The sequence below is a fragment of the Polyodon spathula genome, chromosome 9 (assembly GCF_017654505.1).
Source record: "Polyodon spathula isolate WHYD16114869_AA chromosome 9, ASM1765450v1, whole genome shotgun sequence".
Taxonomy (NCBI): Eukaryota; Metazoa; Chordata; class Actinopteri; order Acipenseriformes; family Polyodontidae; genus Polyodon; species Polyodon spathula.
In genome coordinates, this window is record NC_054542.1 from 5,831,411 (window position 1) to 5,855,579 (window position 24,169).

General features: G+C 39.3%; 2 protein-coding genes across 2 annotated transcripts; both read left to right on the plus strand.

The window, feature by feature from the left end:
• Positions 1-10,511: 10,511 nt before the first annotated feature.
• LOC121321240 (putative olfactory receptor 52P1) lies at positions 10,512-21,184 on the plus strand. The gene is made up of 3 exons (XM_041260139.1): positions 10,512-11,488; positions 16,115-16,256; positions 20,855-21,184. Exons 1-3 carry the CDS (start codon positions 10,512-10,514, stop codon positions 21,182-21,184), a joined length of 1,449 nt encoding a protein of 482 aa, XP_041116073.1.
• Positions 21,185-22,866: 1,682 nt separating this feature from the next.
• Positions 22,867-23,847, plus strand: LOC121321241 (olfactory receptor 52K1-like). The gene has a single exon (XM_041260141.1). The coding sequence runs from the start codon at positions 22,867-22,869 to the stop codon at positions 23,845-23,847; it is 981 nt and encodes a 326-aa protein (XP_041116075.1).
• Positions 23,848-24,169: the final 322 nt, after the last annotated feature.

Here is a 24,169-nt window from a genome sequence, read left to right on the forward strand (position 1 = left end):
CATAAAGTTGTCTAAATCTACAGTTTATTTTTTATTTTTATTATTTTTTTTTGCATTGTAGAACATGTAACAACCTGATGATGTAACGGTAAAATTCAAGTATAATAGTATTATTAGAAGCAATAAAAGAAAGCTGAATATGAAAGTATGTGATGGCTTTTTCCTTGTGTGCATTGTGTAGGTCCATGTATAACAAGCAGAGACAGAAATGTGGAATACTACATTTACACTGTTAGAAAATGTCCCTCTCTACTTGAGCAATAAAACACCTCTAAAGTTCAACCCTGTATGTTATTTATGTAAGACAGGGGTAATGGCACTACTTCAGTGACAGTAAAATATGCAGGGTTAATGTGGCTGGTGTGACGGGGAACTGCTCCATCTATATGAATGTGTTTGGAACTGGCAGGGGGGGTGTTAAATTCCTCCCTGCCAGGAAAACATGTGAGAATGTGGCTGGAGTTCTAATTGAATAATTAGTAATTATTGATTAATTGGGCTCCAGCCACAGGGGATAAAAGCCAGGGGAGAGGGCCTGGCTGGAGGAGGTGTTTTTCTGTTTGGGAGTTTGTCTTGTGTTGAAGAATGTTTGTGTTTTGGAAGAAAGGAGTGTTTTGTTTTAAAAGACCTGGAACCTGACCATTTATTTTGTAAGTTTACTGTGATTATTTGTGTGTAACTTCTTTTTGCTGATCCTTGTGCCTGTTTATTTGATTATTTTATTAATAAAGAACTTTATTTTTGACTTTACACTGTCTCTGAGCCTCAGTCCTCTGTCATCCTGTCACACTTGGTGACAGAAACGCGATAGCGCCACCTAGAGGCTCAGGGCGGTATTTTGTTTTTTGGATTTCTTTTTAAATGTTTTAATTGTTATTTTTTTGAATTTTTGGATTTTGGAGGTTCTTTGTTTTTTTTTTCATTGGAGAGCAGAATGGGGGGAGGGGAGCGAGCAGAGGCAGCGAAGGAAGCAGCAGCAGCCGCCATCACCAACCCAAACCCTGTGGGAGGACCCAGCAAGCTTGTTCCTGTGGTGCACCTGGTGCAGGAAGGAAGACCACCGGTGGAGGTCCTGTCCGGATGGGCCATTAGCTGACTGGTGTGGGTGCTGTGAGCTGGATGGCCACAGCTGGCAGGATGCCCCCACAACCCAGACCAGGAGCAGCTACCAACCCCGTCCTCGGCAGCCACCCCACCAACACCACCTTCACCACCATCACGGGAGATCTGGGAGTGGTTGGTGCACCCCGGAGCAGACCTCTTCCACGACCTTCCCGTTGCCATCAACACGCTGTGGCATCGAGATGGGGAGAGGTGAGAGAGAGAACATCACCCGGGGTCCCTCCAGGAAATATTCATCATGGTCCTGGCATACCTGGCAATAGACATGGGGGAGATCCCCCATCCTTGAAGAAATGAGGGAGGAGCCGCGCGCTCCCAGAGCCCAGAGAGGGAGGAGCCGCGCGCTCCCAGAGCCCAGAGAGGGAGGAGCCGCGCGCTCCCAGAGAGGGAGGAGCCCGAGCGGGAGGAGTCGGTGTGTCCACAGCCCGAGCGGGAGGAGTCAGTGCGTCCATGGCCCGAGAAGAGGAAGCCCACAGGCCCAGGGCTGAAGGGACCCGCAGGGAAAGAATACAAGCCGTTCCCGCCTCTCCCACCAGAGGGAGCCGGGCCACCGTTCCTGCCTCCGCCACCAGAGGGAGCCCGGTCACGAGGGTTCAGTCCCGCTGGGAGGACGCCAGATGGGGGGGGGAAAAGATATTCCACCTTGGCCGCCCCCATGGAACACAGACGTCTCCCCATCCCAGTACCAGACAAAGAACTTTGGGACTTGAGGGGGGAGGTGGCCGTTGGGGTCCATGTGTGCTTGGTACAAGGGGGGGGGGATATGTGAGGGGGAACTGCCCCGTCTATATGAATGTGTTTGGAACTGGCAGGGAGGGGGTTAAATTCCTCCCTGCCAGGAAAACATGTGAGTGTGGCTGGAGGCTCTAATTGAATAATTAGTAATTATTAATTGGGCTCTAGCCACAGGGGATAAAAGCCAGGGGAGAGGCCCTGGCTGGAGGAGATGTTTTTTCTGTTTGGGAGTTTGTTTTGTGTTGAAGAGTTTTTGTGTTTTGGAAGAAAGGAGTGTTTTTGCTTTAAAAGACTTGGAACCTGACCGTTTATTTTGTAAGTTTACTTATTTGTGTTTGAACTTTTTGGTGATCCTTGTGCCTGTTTATTTGATTATTTTATTTAATAAATAACTATTTTTGACTTTACATTGTCTCTGAGCCTCAGCCCTTTGTCATCCTGTCACACTGGCTTAAGATTATAGGAACACAGTAAGGCTGCAACCTGGCACAGCAAGTGTTTGCTATACAAATTGAACTTTGTCACACTGACATTAAATCACTGCCAAAATCCCCCCCCCCCCCCCCCCCCCCCCCATGAATTTACTCCAAGCCACCTCCCTCAGTTTAAAAAGCACTGCATCCCGGCAAAGTAGACTTGAATTTGTAAACTGACCGATGATAAATATGCTGTATATGATTAGTTGCCATGGTTTCTACACATTTTAAGGTGATCTAATTTAATATGATAACGTTTAGTCTTTTTGTTATGTTCCCAATGTTTTAGATGTGACTACTTTACCTAGTATGCAGTTCCATGCATTTATATAAGTGCTTTCTGCCTCCCATTCTAAATTTACTTTTACTCAGCTTCTGCCTCTGTGTATGTCATCTTGTTCAGCTCTGTTTTCCAGCATTGTAGTATCCCAATATGATATGAAGCTGTAGCAGTAGTCTGCACCAAAACAATATGCTAATATGTTTATATTAAAGCTGTAAATTAAGAGAACTGTTAAGGAAGCTGTTCTGTATTTTGTGTACAGAGGAATCTCAAAGTTACACACCCACACACTTACAAAACGTCAAACAAACACAACTTCAAACGGGAAACAGGGCTCTTCGTTACTGTAAAAACTATGAAGATTTGAATAGAGATATACACTTGTTTTCCTGGCTGTTTTTGTTTTCTAATTATTATTATCGTTCAAGTTAAAGATATGGTACATATAGATTACATATAGATACATATAGGTTGGAATGTTGTTTTTCTTAATTCATGTTGTTATATAAATGGCTTTCTTGTTTTGTTTTGTTTTTTTGTTTTTGCAGCACTTCACTCAAACAATGGCTGAAGATGAAAATATAGCTTACAGTTGAAATGGTCCAATAATAAAATAAGAAAATTAAAATATTGGTTATAAAAACAATAATAGATAAATAAACTCTTGATATGTTTATATAAAAAAGCACACAAACTGTCAAACATGATACTTGCAATCACTGAACAACAGATCATGGGCATGTGTAAAAATTGCAGAATGTGCAGCATCCAAGAGTATATAATAAAACCTGTCTAACCCAGCATCACATGGGACCACAACAGTGCTGGATAATACAGTGCTGATAAAAAGAGGTGGATACAATACAGTACCTAAGAAAAGGTATAAATGGCTAACTATGTGAACATATTGAAAAACCATATTGGTCTGGTCTATAGTTGTTTTCGTGTGCTTTGGTATGATGCAATGGCTGTTTTGTTTAAAACCCAAATCTTCAAATTATCTGTATAAGAGCTGCTTTGACACTGTCTTTAAATAGGACCCGCGTTACATAATGCAGGTTCTTACAATGCTTGAAAATTACATTAAAACGACACACCCCAAAACAATTCACAATGCCACCAATTGCTCTGTATCAAAATAAAAATTATTAGGTAAGGACATTTGATTTAATCTACCCCATGTTATGACAGGATGTGGAGAAAAACTAAAAACAAAACCAATGCAAAACTAACTTAATGACCTGTAGTGCGCATTATACAGTTTAATGACTTTATATGATAACACAGTGGCCTTATTTTCTCCAAAGGCTTGTCAGTGAATATTCTGCAGTCTCCAATGTTGCATGTAGGCACATCTTGTTCCCTTCTACAAGCATAACAACACTGGAGTATTTAATATAAAGAGAAATCTTCCAAACATGGCTGATTTATTGTGTCAATTCGGACAGTGCACTCTCTTTAGGGCCTTCCGAGGGCTGTGTGTGTGTGTGTGTGTGTGTGTGTGTGTGTGTGTGTGTCTCTCTCTCTCTCCCTGGCTCCCCCTCAGTTCGCTGTACTCAGTAATCTTCTATCTTGCCTTTGCGTTGCTGTCTCCAGTTAGCAACATTGCTCTAAAGGGGCAGGATCTTTCCCAGAGCCTCTCGTCAGAGTGTAAGGCTGGGGGTTGCTGCCAAATAAGAGTTAATTTCCTTGAGCTACATGCCTTGGTTTATTTATTGACCCGCTAGGTGGCGTACTTGTCAAGATTGCTACAATATTTTATTAGGATAGGGCCTGAATCAAATGAAAGTGTATGGCACTGTTATATACACAGTATCCCTTGAGGGATATCACTTTTTAACCTGAATTATTTATGTTTATGTTTATATATATATATATATATATATATATATATATATATATATATATATATATATATATATATATATATATATATAAATACATACATATATGGATTACAGACTAAAGCATATTTAAAATATATCGCTTATATCTATACATATAAAAAATATCATCATAGGATCATACTTTACAAAAAATGTGTTTTTTTTATAAGGGTTATGTAAAATAAATTGCTGTTAAAGGGCCAAGATTGTGTTCGTTTCACCCCTAAATCATCTGTTACACTATCTGCATTAGCAGCAAACTGACTGTTGTATTAGGGGCCTGCTGGCTCTGAAGCAATCCACAATGGAACAGAGCTCAGCCAGGCACAGTCCGAAGCAACTGTATCTTGGTTTAATGACACAGCTCAAATTGCAAGTCAGTATACTCTGCTGCTCAGGTTAGGTTTAGGGTGTGGATTAGTGTTTAATCAACATGTGAACAACAATGTGCTACAAAATCATATTTAAGATATGCATATGTTTATATTAAAGCATCATTATATTATTTTAATGTATAGTGCCTTTCATTACATTCAGATCACTTATAATAGCCAGTACCTGGATTAGTCTTTCACAGACCCAGGTGAAAAGTGGGGAGTCAGGCTTTTGTATAAAGTTAGAGATTTACAGAGACTAAGTGCTAACAAAGTGATAGCCCCCCCGAATCACTTACTGTAATACTTCTGAGACACCAGTATCTGAGCAGCTGAAGGCAAGCTTGTGGCCCCTTTCAGCAACTGTATGTATTGAAGAAATCTATTTGCTAAAAGCCTTCTGAGCCCTATGATACAGAACAAGTTTTATTAACACAAATGGTAAACCTGATGAAAAACACCAATTTAGAATTGAATCTCTAACTTCCATCCAAAAATGCTGCATTACAGTCAAACTTTAGAAATAGTTTATGAGGTGTATGATCTTTTGTAAGTAATTGGTTTGAAGCAAAAAAAATTAAAAAAAGTAATTGAGGTTTATAGGATTATTAATCTCAGAGGACAATTATAAATTAAAATGCTTCATACAGTTTACTGCTGGCTATTTGAAATTGCAAGAGAATTTTAAACAACATGTATTTCTGAAAAAAAAAACATCCAAAACATGTTTAAAGTGATGAGCTAGCCGTGGGTTTTGCTGAAGATGTAGCAGTTATGTTTTGCAATAAGGTTCAATGGCAGGGGACCTAGTATACTAGCTACAGCTAATGAGCTGTTGTTCTACAGTCACAGCAGAGTTGATTAACAACAAGCTCTAAGTTCGACCTGCTGGACACACACACACTGCCCTGATGGATTGCTAGTGGCCACAGCTGGACCAATTACCAGAAGTTGTTCTTCTACTATTCAGATGCGTACATTTATTCCCCAATGCACAAAGTCTCCTAAAGGAAGAAAAAGCCAGCATAGAATCAGATGATGTCAAACCAACAGAAATTACTTTTGTTCTTGCTTTTGTATCTACTGTAATAAAATATTGTTGCAGACGCTCTTGTCGTGTCTACGAGTGAAACAGGATTCGGGAGACCAGATGGGATTCCAAACTTGGCATTTTTATTAATAGAACTAAATAAAATAACAGTGAATACCTGTTGGGCCAGGGTTCACGCCAAAAATAATAAAATAACTAAATCCCTCACTCTCTCTGTCATTGTCTCACACTCCATTACTCACTGTTATCTTATTTCTTCTACCCACTCTCACTTTCTCTCTCTGTTGTTCCTGCTCTCTCCGCGCTCTCACTCTTCCTTCTTTACTGCACACTCCAGACTTTCTTCAGGGTTCTTTTTACTGCTTCCAAGATCAGGCCATCACTTTCAGCCTATTACTCTGTCCCTCACAGTCATGCACAACCACTCACTCTCAAGTCTGCGCACCTTCTCCTGCTTGCGGCTTGACCCCCCCCTACATATAGCCTCGGTGGAGGGTTCCGCCCACCATACACGCACACACCCCATGCCCTGTTCCCATAAAATACATGTAACACGAAACAACACAAGACAAACACAGAGTCCAGCAGGATGCCATCGCCTGGGTCCTTACATAGACCCTCCCCCCCCCCCACCCCCCCTTAGCCCCTGTCCACGAGGGAAGGACAAAGTCTTGAAAAAGATCTGGTGGTCTTCCCTCTTGTGTTGGTCCTGTCAGCCACAGGGGATGGACAGTCAGAGCCCAGTGCTGCAGATGCCTCAGGCAAGGGGTTATCAGGAACAGGTGAACCAGGATGGGGCAGGAGGGAACCGTTAATAGTCTCTGGGTCATTCTGCACCGGATCCCCTCCCAGGGCCACCTTGCGCCCTCTCCGTGGCATCTGCACCTAATATACGACTTCCCCGATCCGCTCCAGGACCTGGCAAGGCCTGAGACAGTGGCTGTCCATCTTGGGGCAACGCCCCCTCTTCCTCCTGGGGCTGTAGACCCAGACCAGCTCTCTGGCATTAAACTGGCATCCATGAGTCTGGAGGTCGTAGTTCCGCTTCTGCCTGACCTCAGCAGCCTGCAGCTGGTCCCAAGTAAAGTCGGTCTTGCAGCCTCCTGGCATATTCAGGGGCATCCGTGGGGTGGCTGAAAACCATTTCATCCGGTTTGTGGAGCTCACACCCCAGCACTAGCAGGGTTGGAGTGCATGCAGTCGAGTCCTGCACAGCAGAGCGACATGCCAGCAGGACCAGAGGCAGGTGGGTGTCTGTGGCAGGGTGGAAGCCCAGCACATGGGAAATATGTTGTTTTATTATATATTTTTGGGTTAATTGTTGTAAATAAATTGATTTAATTGTTTAACTGCTGTGGCGCTCTGTCGAGGATGATTACGTGTCTGCATGGAGCAGCAGCTGAAAGCAATCGGCTGTTCCAACAGGCAGGTGGGCGTGTCTCAGCGGAGCGTCAATATAAAAACATAGCGATCGCTGTGATTGGGGCTGCTGCAAGGTGAGCCATTTTCACGTTACCTTTGATTTATAATTTGTCATATTGTGTTTTATTTTTAGTGTTTGTGAAGCCTTGTATCATCCTCTGTGCACTATCATTACTGGTAATGTCACGTGACATTATTGTATACTTTTTGTTTGTGTTTATTAATTAAATCCTGTGCCGCTTGAGGCAAGTATACCAGGACACTACCACAATGTGGTATCAGAAAGGGATTGCTGTATCCTGAGCAATGCAAGATCAACCCGCGACAGAGAGACATGGAGGAGCAAACATCTGATTTTTTTTTTTGGGGGGGGGGAGCAGGAGCAAGCCAATGACCACCAGCTTCAACCTGAGCGTCAGAGAGGGTGGAGCTTTGTATCTGAAGGACTGGGAGGGAGGAGTGTCCAGCCCGAATGCCTGAGCGGCAGGAGCCCGGTCCAATGAGGGAGGTGCGTCCTGCCAAGCGTCGGAAGAGAGAGGAGGAGCTCTAGCCCCCAGAGCCTGAGGAGTTGAGGAGTTGAGGAGTTTCTCCACTTGAGGAGTTTCTGCCTTCAATCCAGCTGTTGCTGCCGAAGTCGTCACTCACATTCTCTGATGTCATGGGACTAACAAGCAGGAGTGTTGCTGCCTTCAGTCCAGCCGTAGCTGCCAGAGCCATCATTCCCATATTGTGACTTCATGGAACAAACAAGGTTTGAAAGACTTGACCGCCGCATGGCCTGCCCTCTGCAGAGGAGCCCCAAGAAGGGACACAGGGTTTACGGGGTCACCATTGGCTTAGAAGGGCAACTCGTTATTAAAAGCCCAAAGAGAACATAATGGTGACGATGGGGGTAAATGTAATTATGATTGAATAATGATTGTGATTGAGAATAATGATGATGATTGTGATAATAATAATGGTTGTGAAGAATGATATTAGTGATAATCTTTAAAATATAAGACTAGTGACCTTGATTTTTGCTGTCAGCCGAGGTTTAACTGTAGGAGTCCAGAATGAGTTTAGACTAGAAGAAATACTACTGCAAGTGCTGCATTGGTGGTGTTAGGAAAGGGATCCACAACCAACATAGGTGTGGGTTAGTGCACACTCTGACTTATTACAATAGCAGATATTTAATTTAAAAAAAATAAATAAATAACAGAACTTCCAAAATTTTTCAAAATTAATTGAATCACGGATATTTGACAGAGAGCTTTTACAGACCCATGCAGGATTGAAATTTGTTTTTATACATGATTGTCACAAAGACGGCTGCAGTGGGTGACGTCAGACCAGAAACCAGGAACCAGGAAATAAACAACAGAGCGGTGGAGTTTGTTTTAATTATTATTATTATTATTATTATTATTATTATTATTATTATTATTATTATTATTATAACCTCTGTCTCAAATCCCGTTCTCCACTCACCGAACACACAACCCTGAGTGAGTGAAAACATGCAGTTTTTATGCAGCTGTACAGAGACTTGATTACTAATCAATCATTAAATTTGAGTCGCGGTACAACTGCATGTGAATTAATAAAGTGCAATTCCCCATGCTCACATATTATTACATTTTATTTGCAGGTGAAGTGCTGTGCAATCCTGGTGCCTAAATACAAATATACACTTTAAACACTTGTGTTACACAGACCCATTTATATCCTGTGTACCGATGACTATACATCAACACTAACACACTACACATAACATAGAACACAAATAAATAGCCCAGGGGCAGGGCACTTTGCCACAATTATATATTGCAAATGTTGAATTCACTTCAACAGGAGGTGAGACTGACTAATTTCATTCTGAAGACAACTGTACAAGACAAAGGGCCCACAAGAAGCATTGCATTGACCCTTGAGCTCCATCAGTGTAATATAAAGTATGACTTGGCTGCTTTAGCTCAGTGTGTGGAAAGTGGCCATTGGCCCAACAATGCAAGCTTTAGAGAGTTATTTATTGAAACAGGTACAAAGAAGAAAGGGTGTTTTAAACATTCTGATCTCATAACATGTACTTAAGGGGAACATTAAGCACTGGGCGTCTGAGCTCCAATTAAGAAGCAGAATGAATCACCAATAAACCACACCACTGAGGAATAGGAAAGGGATTTAAAGGCAGTTATTGTCAAGAGTCGACTAACAGTGAGGTCAAACTGAAGAGAGAAGAAGGGATTCCTTTTTACATAGTGTAAGTATTATTATTGATATTATTTGTGTTAGTTGCTGAAACAAAAATGCACATACAATAATATACATTGATTGGAACGTGTGAGCTGTTTATGTAATGTGGGCAAAAAATATAAAACATATAGTAAAATGTAATTTAAATATAATAAATGAAAAGAGCTACTGGTTCACACATGATACTAACTATTATAGCCATGGGGCAGCATGGTACAATGGTACAATTACAACTGTAGTAGAGGACAAGGTCAAGCAAGTGTAGTGAATTACAGAGAGGTATGGTAAGGGAAGGTACAATGGATGGAAAACTACATTAAAGCATGGTAAATATAATTATGGGGAAAAGTTAATGTTACAACCTAAGATAAAAATAAAGACCTTTTGTTTTATTAGTTTGTAAAATGGTCAGAAGTTTTTATTTAGGACTCATTTAAAGAATGGAGAAAATGTCTGAAATATGTCCCTATACCTTTAAATTGCATTTGACTGGCAGGGTTCCAGAATCAATTCTCCTAAATAACCTGACTAACCCTGTGCTGGAAATCCATTCACAGTGGTGGCAGCTATATAAGTATTTGAAAAGAAAAGAAAGATCAGCCATTCTACTTTACATTATTAAATGTGGTGGTGTTTTACTAAAATAAAGTGTTTTGATTTGTAAAAAAGAAACAGGTTCTTTACTTTTAAATAAACAGACAACATTATCTATCTATCTATCTATCTATCTATCTATCTATCTATATCTATATATATATATATATATATATATATATATATATATATAGATAGATAGATAGATAGATAGATAGATAGATAGATAGATAGATAGAGATAGATAGATAGATAGATAGATATGAAGCTATAAGTTATTTTGTTTTACAGGTATCAGGCATGTTTAAAGCCAACAGCACTGGAATCACAATGCAAGAAAAACCGATAGGAAACCATTCTTATACTGACTTCATTTTTACTGGATTTCTAGGATTTTCTGAATACAAGCCTTTTCTTTTCATTACTATCTTTTTCATGTTTCTAGTGGCTGTAGTTGGAAACTCTGTAATCATTTTTGTAATCAAAACACAACCAAGTTTACATTCCCCCATGTACTTTTTAATCTTTGCCATAGCAATTGTGGATCTAAGTTCACCAATAACATTTGTCCCGAATATATTCCTTAACCTTGTATTGAAACTAAATGGCATTTCTCTTTGTGGTTGTCTTGTCCAAATGTTTCTTATCCATTTCATAAGCTCCTTTGAATCAACCATACTTCTGGTGATGGCTTGGGATCGTTATGTTGCCATATGTAACCCATTGCGCTATAATGATTACATGAATAGTTCTACTTTCTATAAGCTATCTGTTGTATTTCTGATAAGAAATGGATTATTCATGTCTCTCATTGTCATCCTTGCTAGTACTCTTTCATTCTGTTTTTCAAATGTTATTGAACATTTCTGTTGTGAACACATGGCACTAGTTGGTTTGGCTTGTGGGGAAACAACCAAGAACAGCATAATGGGACTAGTGACCATTTTCTGTATACCAGGTGTCGACCTTTTGTGCATCTGCTATTCATATATTAACATTTTCTTTGCAGTGCTTAAATCTGCATCAGGAAAAGCACGTCAAAAAGCAGTCCATACCTGCGGCACTCATTTGATTGTCATTTTTGTGACATATCTCTTAGCTTTCTGTTCATTTTTTGCATATAGAATCAGGAACTCCATGGCCCCCGACGTTCATATTCTAGTAAGTCTAGTGTACCTCCTTTTTCCATGTTGTTTCAATCCAATTATTTATGGTGTCAGGACAAAAGAGATAAGGGAACAAATTTTGAAAATGGTTAATGGAAAGAAAATAGGCCCAGAAAACATTAAGGTAGCAAGTATAACAAGGTAATACATTAAAGGAAAAGGGACACTATTATTGTTTTAACCAAAGTGTATAAGACCCAGAAAAAAAGAACCTGGTTTCTGGTATGCTTGAGTCACCCTGAACAAGAAATTGAACGTGCAAATACTGTGCTGGAGCTCCTTCATGTGAGTACAAGTGAAGCAAGTGTACCTATTGCCACCTCCCACCCACAGACAGACGCAGGCTCTGCACAGCGCAGACTGCAGACTGAATCACTCCTTAATCTGAAATGAAAGAGCTGCACAATTGCTTGAACGTGTATAACCTGTGTAGTGTCACTGGTGGTCAGTACTACAATACCTAGTCTGAAGATTGGCTTAAACAGTGTGAGCCAACAAAGAGTGCTTACTTCTTAAAAACTTTGATGTTTAAATTTGTTTCTACCCCTCAAAGAACCACTAAAAAACAAAAACAAAAAAAAAAAAAAAAAAAAAAAACTTGTCTTGACATCAATTTCACCATAAACAGGGTTCTTTTTTGGCTCTGATACTACAGTGGAAATACAAACTGAAGACACAATAATATAATCTTTTAGCATTTGAACCTTTTACAGTTTCTATTTTCTACTTTTTTCTTTTCTTTTTTCTTAGGGAATAAATTGGTTTTAACTTTTACAGTATATACCTCATAGTTTTGAAGAAAACGACAACACTGCTGATGTTTGATCATTGTCAATTCTTATTAAAATATCAGATTTCTAAACTGATTTTTAAAAAAAATATATTGTATGACAGCAATGTATGAAACCAATATCACAGTTTCTGTTCAGTATTTGCAAAAACAGTAATGTAAATGTGCTATGTTTCTCAATAAAGTGCAAATGACTTAATGAAGTCAGCGTAAAATATTTGCACATTTGTAAAACTGTTCATTTGTACTATAACAAATTCTAATATACTTCGTAGATAAATACACAAACATTAGTGGGCTACAAATCCAATACAATCCAATGTAAAGTAGCCTTTATCCATTCTCTGTCTTTCTCACACTCAAACTGAACATACTGCAACCCTCCTTCTGAAGCTGTATATAAAAAATGTTATAAAATGTTAAAGTGCGTTGATCCACAGGTCCATAGAAACCCTCCTGAGAGCCAGGGCAGATCAAGCATGCGGCTCGAGTCCACACATGTATGCAACATAAACAACAGACCCACTACAGTGCCCCAGTCACAGAAACCTTCCACTGGGCAAGACAAACCTGTTTCAATTTGAACATTGTGGGCTATGTTGTGCGAAGGACTATGTTTTTGGGCTATTGAGGAATAAAGACAGAGTGAAAACATGTTTTAGGTTAGTTGTGAACTATAACACAAAACATCCTTAAATTAAACAGATATTTCTGTTCTTGTTTAGCTGAGTGATGATAGTTAATACTTGTGTGCTGTTGAAAAAGTCATTCATGAACAGATTTAATAGCTGATAAAGACATGATTCTGGCCACACTTTTCTTCTATGTATTTTTTTCCGTTGTTGTTCACAGAAAAGGATCAATTGTCGATTACATGGCATCATATTTTAGCACAAGCAATTGCTGCTTTCAATTATGTAACTGCATGTAGACCAAGAGTCACCCAGGTGGTCAATTAGATAACTAGCCCATTAGGACTGAAGCTAATCTGCACACACTGTACATCACACTCTGCACACACTGTACATCACACTCTGTACACACACTGTACATCACACTCTGCACACACTGTACATCACACTCTGTACACACACTGTACATCAGACTCTGCACACACTGTACATCACACTCTGTACACACTGTACATCACACTCTGTACACAATGTACATCACACTCTGCACACACTGTACATCACACTCTGTACACACACTGTACATCACACTCTGTACACACTGTACATCACACTCTGTACACACTGTACATCACACTCTGCACACACTGTACATCACACTCTGTACACACACTGTACATCACACTCTGCACACACTGTACATCACACTCTGTACACACACTGTACATCACACTCTGTACACACTACATCACACTCTGTACACACTGTACATCACACTCTGTACACACTACATCACACTCTGCACACACTACATCACACTCTGTACACACTACATCACACTCTGTACACACTGTACATCACACTCTGTACACACACTGTACATCACACTCTGTACACACTGTACATCACACTCTGTACACACTACATCACACTCTGTACACACTGTACATCACACTCTGTACACACACTGTACATCACACTCTGTACACACACTGTACATCACACTCTGTACACACTGTACATCACACTCTGTACACACACTGTACATCACACTCTGTACACACACTGTACATCACACTCTGTACACACTACATCACACTCTTTACACACTGTACATCACACTCTGTACACACTACATCACACTCTGTACACACACTGTACATCACACTCTGTACACACTGTACATCACACTCTGTACACACTACATCACACTCTGTACACACACTGTACATCACACTCTGCACACACTGTACATCACATTGTACATCACACTCTGTACACACTGTACATCACACTCTGTTTGTACCCTGCATTATTCCAGTTGGTAGAAAACATTTCAACCCTTTGTAGTCCACACCTCAACATTTTCAACTGATAAAAAACAAACAAAAATGTATTTTTATAGATTTTGTCACGTGATTGTTTTTTGTTATCATGATAGGATAATGTATGTAATCACAGATTGTATGCATACATTATTTAAAAACATCACTTCCCACACATGGAGTTTCTACTACTAAGCCATTAAATGATGTTCTCTCTCTGTCTATAGTGCATAGTGCTCTAAACATAGGCACTCTTAGGGTATTTTAAGAGTGTGCCTTTCTGGATAATATTTCTGTAAGTACGATAGACTCTAGTTCAATATATCAATCAGCTTTTTTTTATATACCGGTTTTCATAGTGGACCACCATCACAAAGCACTTTACAAGATGCAATAACAACAAGAAAATCTATAATACTTTAAATACAGAGAAATACATAATACATGATATACAGTAAAAACAAACAAACAAAAAAAAATACATAATACATTAAATGCAGTGAAAAATGCATAATACATGATAATAGCATAATACATGAAATAGTAGAAAGATAATACATGAAAGAGCCAGAGCCATGAAGCTAAACAAGCGTTCTCCAAGTGTGGTGCACTTTTCCTTGGGGACAGCAAGCAGGCCAGAGTCGCAGGACCTCAGCTTGCGGGCAGGGACGTAGCGGGTCAGCATGTTGAGGAGGTTCTCAGGACTTGTGTGATGAAGGGCATTGTAGGTGAGCAGGAGAGTTTTGAAAGTAGTCCTGTGATGGGATCATGCTTTCTACATCTGGTAAGGATCCTGGCAGCGGCATTCTGAACTAGATGCAGTCTGTTTATGGTGCGCTCCGGGAGACCACCATATAGAGAGTTGCAGTAGTCGAGACGAGGCAAATACATGACATACAGTATCTCTGTATCCGGGAGGGAAAGGTAGGGATGGATACAGTCAGATACAGTCAGTGTTTACACACTGTTGTGCAGATGAACCAATGGTCCTGGGAAGTTACAGTTTTCTTGTTGCTGTGTAAGTGAAGCAGAGTCTCCCCTGAGTGACGGTTAAGTACCCTCGGGAGGCGGGACCAAGGGGGTCACCGAGGGGAGAGGGCCCATCGGCAGCTTTGATAGAAAGATCTCAGTGAGACCTACCAATAGACAGGAGTGTATCCCATAACGATGTTGGTGGCCATCTTCTCTTTCAGGGAACCAGGTTTATGGTAGGTAAACTGACCTTTTCTTGTTTGCTGTGTAAGTCATTGGTTGAGTAGTGCTTTGCTGCACAGAATTCTTTGGACAACCCAGTTAACTTTATGGAGAACTATTTGACTAAAATGATGCCCTACAGTATGTGTTGACTGATTTGTATAAGTGGATTATATATGTAAATGTATATTTAATATAGTCACTGTTGGTTTCACTAACCCCAATTATCAGTAATCCTGGACTACCTAATAATAATCCAAGATTAGTGCTAATCAGGGTCATTAAAAGCAGCCTCAAATGATTTAACTTGTGTGTAAAATGTTGTTCAGTGTTTTTTTTTTTTGTTTGTTTGTTTGATTGTTTAAACTTAGTTAAAATGCACTGCATATAAAACTATATAGATACAGTCTGTCAAAGCACTAAATATTTTTACTCTCTTGAAGTACACTTACTGTATCTGTCTGTTCTGAAAAGTCAGTTTGGTTTACCAATAATAACCAGATCATGTTTGCTTTTACACATATGAATTACTTTTTCAATTTTCCCTTTCAAGGTAAAACTGAACAGTAAGCAATCCCCAGCCACGCGAGAAGAATCTGTAGGGCATAGTAATCTTTCCCACACCACGTTTATACTGATTGGATTTCCAGAACTCCACGAGTACAGACATTTACTTTGCTCATCCTCTCTCTTTCTGTGGATCAAATATAATAAATCAGTGTTACTGTGAGGAAATGGCACTTGTTTCCTTGGCTTGTGGTAGTACCACTATAAATAACGTAACAGGGTTGTTAATGGCTTACACTATTGTCGGGTTTGATATTAGTTGTAAACTTTCTTCTTACATTAGGATCATAACTGTGGTCATCAAAACCGCATCTGTAAAAGTACGTCAGAAAGCTTTTCATACCTGCAGCACCCACCTGATAGTTATGTTTTTCTTCTACCTGTCAGGCAGTGTATCATTTGTAACATACAGGGCCAGCAATACAATTCCTGCAGATGTTCACACTCTGTTAAGTGTTATGTATTTAGTTGGCCCAGCAAGTGTAAATCCCATTATTTATGGATTCCAAACCAAAAAAATCAGGCAAGTCATTGTGAAAATTGTTTAGAAGTTGTTAATGTAAAGATCTAACATAAATTTGTCCAAATCTACTGTTTTTTTTTTTTTTTTTTCTTGGGGGGGGGGGGGGGGGCTGCATTGTATGAACATGTAATAATCTTGGGATGTAATGGTAAAGTTAAAGTATAATAGTATTATTAGAAGCAATAAAGGAAAGCTGAATATAAAAGTATGTGATGGCTTTTTTCCTTGAATGCATTGCATAGATTCATGTATATAGATAACAAGCAGAGACAGAAATGTGGAATACTGCATTTACACTGTTAGAATATGTCCCTCTCTACTTGAGCAATAAAACACCTCTAAAGTTCAACCCCGTATGTTATTTATGTAAGATGGGGGTAATGGCACTACCCCATTTACAGTAAAATATAGAGGGTTAATGTTGCTGGCTTAAGAATATAGGAACACAGTAAGCCTGCAACACAGCACAGCAAGTGTTTGCTATACAAATTGAACTTTGTCATACAGACATTAAATCACAAATGTTAAAAAAGTATAATAATGTGATTTGTGATTTTAATAATAATATGTATGTTTGCAAATAACTGACCTTAGAGGCCTACAGCAGGTGGGAATGCTTTTTTTTTTTTGCAGCACTTCACTCAAACAATGGCTGAAGATGAAAATATAGCTTACAGTTGAAATGGTCCAATAATAAAATAAGAAAGTGAAAATCAGTTATAAAAACAAATAATAAATAAATAAACACTTGATAAGTTTATATAAAAAAAGCACACATACTGTCAAACATGATACTTCAAGTCACTGAACAAAAGAGTATGAGCAAGTGTAAAAATTGCAGAATGTGCAGCATCCAAGAGTATATAATAAAACCTGTCTAACCCAGCATCACATGGGACCACAACAGTGCTGGATAATACAGTGCTGCTTAAAAGAGGTGGATACAATACAGTACCTAAGAAAAGGTATACATGGCAAACTATGTGAACATATTGAAAAACCATATTGGTCTGGTCTATAGTTGTTTTCGTGTGCTTTGGTATGATGCAATGGCTGTTTTGTTTAAAACCCAAATCTTCAAATTATCTGTATAAGAGCTGCTTTGACACTGTCTTTAAAAAGGACCCGTGTTACATAATGCAGGTTCTTACAATGCTTGAAAATTATATTAAAACGACACACCCCAAAACAATTCACAATGCCACCAATTGCTCTGTATCAAAATAAAAATTATTAGGTAAGGACATTTGATTTAATCTACCCCATGTTATGACAGGATGTGGAGAAAAACTAAAAACAAAACCAATGCAAAACTAACTTAATGACCTGTAGTGCTCATTATACAGTTTAATGAATTTATATGATAACACAGTGGCCTTATTTTCTCCAAAGGCTTGTCAGTGAATATTCTGCAGTCTCCAATGTTGCATGTAGGCACATCTTGTTCCCTTCTACAAGCATAACAACACTGGAGTATTTAATATAAAGAGAAATCTTCCAAACATGGCTGATATATTGTGGCAATTCGGACAGTGCACTCTCTTTAGGACCTTCCGAGTGGTGTGTGTGGCTGTGTGTGTGTGTGTGTGTGTGTGTGTGTGTGTGCGTGTGTGTGTGTGTGTGTGTCTATCTCCCTGTCTCCCCCTCAGTTTGCTGTACTCAGTAATCTTCTATCTTACCTTTGTGTTGCTGTCTCCAGTTAGCAACATTGCTCTAAAGGGGCAGGATCTTTCCCAGAGCCTCTCGTCAGAGTGTAAGGCTGGGTGTTGCTTCCAAATAAGAGCTAATTTCCTTGAGCTACATGCCTTGGTTTATTTATTGACCCAGTAGGTTGCGTATTTGTCAAGATTACTTCAATATTTTATTAGGCTGGGGCCTGAATCAAATGAAAGTGTATGGCATTGTTACATACACAGTATCCCTTGAGGTAGATTCAATCAGAAAATGCAATACCACTTTGTGACCTGAATTATTTCTCTGTTTATGTTTATTAAATCAAACTTCAAAACATAAGAGGACACTCCCGTTACAAAACCTTTTAGAAAATACATGCAAAAGGGTTTTCATGAGAAAGCTGTCTTGCAAGTACAGTGGTAGCTCAGCATGTTTCATCTTGAATGTTTTCTTAAAAAGAGCAGAACAACCAAGAAGTTGAAAATCATAGAAGTCGATGCAAAAAAACTATTTTTTGATGGGGAAAAGGAATAAAACATTTCCCATCCAGATGTCTTACATTTGTGATAAATGGATAACATTCTGTGGGGCATCTCTGCACTTATTGAATTGATTACTCATGAAAGTATTTTGCATGTTTTTCAAGATGGGATGATTATTCAGGGATACCACAATATTGAGAGAGGGAGAAGTGTTAGTGAGATAAAACAAGGGAAATGCTCTACCCTCAGTCATTCTGCATTCTGAAGCAATCCGAATGCATGTTGGATTATTAATTAACAGTGAACAGTTTTCATTATTCTTGGCTGTTGTGCAAACTTGAGTGACATCTTCCAGCATTAATTATCTTTTCATACGGTAAACAATTAAAATTAAAATACATACATTGTAAGAAAGGGATTTGCCTATTCTGTAAATCATGAAGGAAGTCGAACCAGAAATATAGCAAAAAACTTCATGACAATGACAAGTGTGGTGTATGTATGAAATGCCTTTAGGCTGGCAACACCAGAAGCAATATCTAACACAGCCCTTATAATTCTAATATAGGAAAGAGTTATGCTCCTACTGGATCAGATTCCACTGTGGAAAAAACTACAACCCCCTGTGACGGGGAACTGTCCCGTCTATATGAATGTGTTTGGAACTGGCAGGGAGGGGGTTAAATTTCTCCCTGCCAGAAAAACATGTGAGAATGTGGCTGGAGCTCTAATTGAATGATTATTATTGATTAATTGGGCTCCAGCCACAGGGGATAAAAGCCAGGGGAGAGGGCCTGGCTGGAGGTGTTTTTTTTGTTTGGGAGTTTGCTTGGTTTTGGGGAGTTTTGTGTTTGTGAAGAAAGGAGGCCTGTTTGTTTTATTGTTTGGTGTTGAAGAACCTGGGAACCTGACCATTTACTTTTGTAAGTTAAATTATTTATTTTGAACTTCTTTTTGTTGGCCCTTGTGCCTGTTTATTTGATTATTTTGTTTAAATAAAGACCTTTAGTTTTTGACTTTACATTGTCTCTGAGCCTCAGCCCTCTGTCATCCTGTCACACCCCCCTATACTGTTAAGTGTCTGCCCAAGCCAATTTTACCACAGCCAAGTGGTCACAATAACAGTGTTTCATTACATTACCGTTTTGGAGAACCAATCTATTAGCAAGAAAGTTTATTATCATAACTGCTAAAGTTTCTCTCAGAACACCAAATAATAATAATATTATGGGCACTCGTTTTTTTAATTTGTTTATTATTTCTGAATAATACAAAATATTACATATCGTTGCACACTGATCTATTGCCATGGCCAACACGATGGTGGTTTCCATTGTGACAAATTCATGAATACAAAATACTTAAGTAAGACAAATAATATTGATTTCAAAGCAAGTATGAAGTTTAGGATCATGTTTGGTAAAAATGCGGTGACAAAGCCAATGTCAACTGAAGCTAGAAGGGAAATGAAAAGGTGAATTGGAGATTGTAGACTCTCTTTCATTTTAATTAGAATGATTAATCAAATACTGAGTACCATATTTGCTATGTATATAATAAAACAATGAACATAATGAAAATGTTTCCCATTAAAAAAACAAGGAATCAAAGTAGAATGAATTCTGATTGATGAAAAACCTCCACTGATAATTGGTCAGAACAGAAGTCAACCAAGCACAGTCCAAAGCTGTGTTAAGATTAGGGTTATGATATGGATTCATTGTGCATTACAGTTCAGGTGAGAGTTAGGATTAGGGTTGGTGTTCAATTTGTATTTTTTTTATGATTTAACAAATGTATATGCACATAGGTAAAAGCCCTAATTTTTGTATTACCTGTATTTTATGTAAAATGAATTGCTGTTAAAAGGCCAAGATTGTTCGTTTCACCACTAAATCATCTGTTAGACTATATAAGCTGCCTTTTGTATCAGGGGCTTGCTGGCTCTGAAGCAATCCACAATGGAACAGAGCTCGGCCAGGCACAGTTCAAAGCTACTGTATCTTGGTTTAATAACACAGCTCAAATTGCAAGTCAGTAGGCTAGGATTTGCATGCAAGCTGATAGCCCTCCACCGGGCACACACATCATACGCATGCACACACACATTAACTACCCTTATGCTAATGGATTGTCCTGTTCCCGTACAATAGATGCAACACGAAACAAGACATGACAAGCATAGAGTCCAGCAGGATGCCATCCCTTAAGCCACCCTTAATCCTTCATCCCCGAGGGAAGGACAAAGTCTCGAAAATGACCCAGTGGTCAATGGCGTAGTTGCAGGCCTGGTCTTCCCCCTTGTGTGGGACCCTGTCAGCCACAGGCGACAGACGGCCAGAGCCCAGTGGTGCAGAGGGCTATCAAGAACAGGCAAACCAGAATGGTGCAGGAGGGAATCGGCAATGGCCTCCGTGTCATTCTGCATCGGATCCCCTGCCAGGTAGGGAACCAGACGGTCCCGGTGCAGGGCTACTTTTCCCTCTCTCTGTGGCATCTGCACCTGATATGTGACCTCCCCAATCCACTCCAGGACCTGGCAAGGCATGAGACAGTGGCTGTAGACCCAGACCAACTCTGCCGCATTAAACTGGAGCCCCTGAGTCCGGAGGTCATAGTTCGATTCTGCATGACCCCAGCAGCCTGCTGAAGACATACACGGTGAACCTCTCTATAGGTCCGCCGACCTGGTACTACTGGAGTGGGGTGTACAACCGGCCCAGGGGTCCTTTCCGGGCAGTGCAGGTGTCGCAGGTCTGACAGTGGTCGTTAATGTCCCATCTGGACTGTCCCTAGTAGAAGGATTGGCTTGACAGCCAGACGCTCCACCTGAGATGTGCTGTCAGCCAAGGTTTAACTATAGGAGACCAGAATGAGTTTAGACTAGAATTATTACTGCTGCAAGTGCTGCATTGGTGGTGTTAGGAAAGGGACCCACAACAAACATAGATGTGGGTTAGTGCACACTCTGACTTGTTACAATAGCAAATGTTTATTTAAAAAAAAAAAAAAAAAAAAAAACATAAATAACAGAACTCCCAAAATCTTTCTAAATTAATTGAATCATGGATATTTGACAGTGAGCTGTTACAGACCCATACAGGATTGGAATTTGTTTTTATACATGATATATTGCAAATGTTGAATTCACTTCAACAGGAGGTGAGACTCATTACACTGGAGTGACAACTGTACAAGACGAAGGGCCCACAAGAAGCATTGCATTGACCCTTGTGCTCCCACAGTGTAACATATAGTATGACTTGACTGCTTTTGCTCAGCGTGTGGAAAGTGTCCATTGCCTCAACAGCGTAAGGTTTAGAGTGTTACTTATTGGAACAGGTAAAAAGAAAAAAGGTAGAGTATTTTAAACATTGTGCTCTCATAACATGTAGTTAAGGGTTATAATAAGCAATGGGCATCTGAACTCCAATTAAGCAGCAGAATGAATCAACAGAGAGCCACACCTCTGGGGAATAGGAAAGGGATTTAAAGGCAGTTATTGTCAAGAGTCGGCTAACAGTGTAGTCAAACTGGAAAGTGAAGAAGAGATTCCTTTTTACATAGCGTGAGTATTATTATTGATATTATTTGTGTTAGTTGCTGAAACAAAAATGCACATACAATAATATACATTGATTGGAACGTGTAAGCTGTTTATGTAATGCGGGCAATAAATAAAAAACATATAGTAAAATACAATTTAAATATAAAAAATGAAAACAGATACTGGTTTGCACACATGATACTAACTATTATAGCCATGGGGCAGCGTACCATGGTACAATTACAAGTGTAGTAGGTCAAGCAAGTGTAGTGAATTACAGAGAGGATGGTAATGGGAGGTAAAATGGATGGCAAACCACATTAAATCATGGTAAGTATAATTATAGTGAAAAATTAATGTTGCAAAATAAGAAACAAATAAAGACTTTTAATTGTTTAATTAATATGAAAAATGTGCAGGAGTTTTTCCTTTATCTAAAAAAAAAAGTAGGACTTATTTAAAGAAATGCTTGAAATATGTCCCTATACCTTTAAATTACATTCGACTGGCAGGGTTCCAGAATCAGTTCTCCTAAATAACCTGGCTAACCCTGTGCTGGAAATCCATTCACAGTGGTGGCAGAATTGGGATGTGTTTGAAAAGAAATATCAGCCCTTCTACCTTACATTATTAAATGTTTGGCTTTGTAAAAAAGAAAAAAGGATCTTTAATTTTGCACATATACAGGCAACATATAGATAGATAGATAGATAGATATGAAGTTATAATGTTATTTTGTTTTACAGGTATCAGGCATGTTTAAAGCCAACAGCACTGGAATCACAATGCAAGAAAAACCAGGAGGAAACCATTCTTATACTGACTTCATTTTTACTGGATTTCCAGGATTTTCTGAATACAAGCCTTATCTTTTCATCCCTTTCTTTCTCATGTTTCTAGTGGCTATAGTTGGAAACTCTGTAATCATTTTTGTAATCAAAACACAAATAAGTTTACATTCCCCTATGTACTTTTTAATCTTTGCCATAGCAATTGTGGATCTAAGTGCACCAATGACATTTGTCCCGAATATGTTACTTAACCTTCTATTGAACCTAAATGGCATTTCTCTGGGCGGTTGTCTTGCCCAAATGTTTTTTATCCATTTGATAAGCTGCTTTGAATCAACCATACTTCTGATGATGGCTTTGGATCGTTATGTTGCCATATGTAACCCATTGCGCTATAATGATTACATGAATAGTTCTACTTTCTATAAGCTATCTATTGCATTCCTGATAAGAAGTGTATTACTAATTTCTCTCATTGTCATCCTTGCTAGTACTCTTTCATTCTGTTTTTCAAATGTTATTGAACATTTCTATTGTGAACACATGGTACTAGTTGGTTTGGCTTGTGGGGAAACAACGAAGAACAGCATAATGGGACTAGTGACCATTTTCTGTATACCAGGTGTCGACCTTTTGTGCATCTGCTATTCATATATTAACATTTTCTTTGCAGTGCTTAAATCTGCATCAGGAAAAGCTCGTCAAAAAGCAGTCCATACCTGCGGCACTCATTTGATTGTCATTTTTGTGACATATCTCTTAGCTATGTGTTCCTATCTTGCATATAGAATCAGGAACTCCATGGCCCCCGACATTCATATTCTAATAAGTCTATTGTACCTCCTTTTTCCATGTTGTTTCAATCCAATTATTTATGGTGTCAGGACAAAAGAGATAAGGGAACACATTTTGAAAATGGTTAAGAGAAAGACAGTAGACCCAGAAAACATTAAGGTAGCAAGTATAACAAGGTAATACATTAAAGGAATGGTCTTATACACCAATGTGTATAAGACCCAGAAAAAAAGAACCTGGTTTCTGGTATGCTTGAGTCACCCTGAACAAGAAATTGAACGTGCAAATACTGTGCTGGAGCTCCTTCATGTGAGTACAAGTGAAGCAAGTGTACCTATTGCCACCTCCCACCCACAGACAGACGCAGGCTCTGCACAGCGCAGACTGCAGACTGAATCACTCCTTAATCTGAAATGAAAGAGCTGCACAATTGCTTGAACGTGTATAACCTGTGTAGTGTCACTGGTGGTCAGTACTGCAATACCTAGTCTGAAGATTGGCT

What these genes read in the sequence shown, in the direction of transcription:
- LOC121321241 (XM_041260141.1), top strand. Translation starts at nt 22,867, where the DNA reads ATGCAAGAAAAACCAGGAGGAAACCATTCTTATACTGACTTCATTTTT.
- LOC121321240 (XM_041260139.1), top strand. Translation starts at nt 10,512, where the DNA reads ATGCAAGAAAAACCGATAGGAAACCATTCTTATACTGACTTCATTTTT. An exon ending in AAGGTAGCAAGTATAACAAG is followed by an intron (nt 11,489 to 16,114) that starts GTAATACATTAA and finishes GTTTGATATTAG; the next exon opens with TTGTAAACTTTCTTCTTACA. An exon ending in TGTCAGGCAGTGTATCATTT is followed by an intron (nt 16,257 to 20,854) that starts GTAACATACAGG and finishes GGACCCTGTCAG; the next exon opens with CCACAGGCGACAGACGGCCA.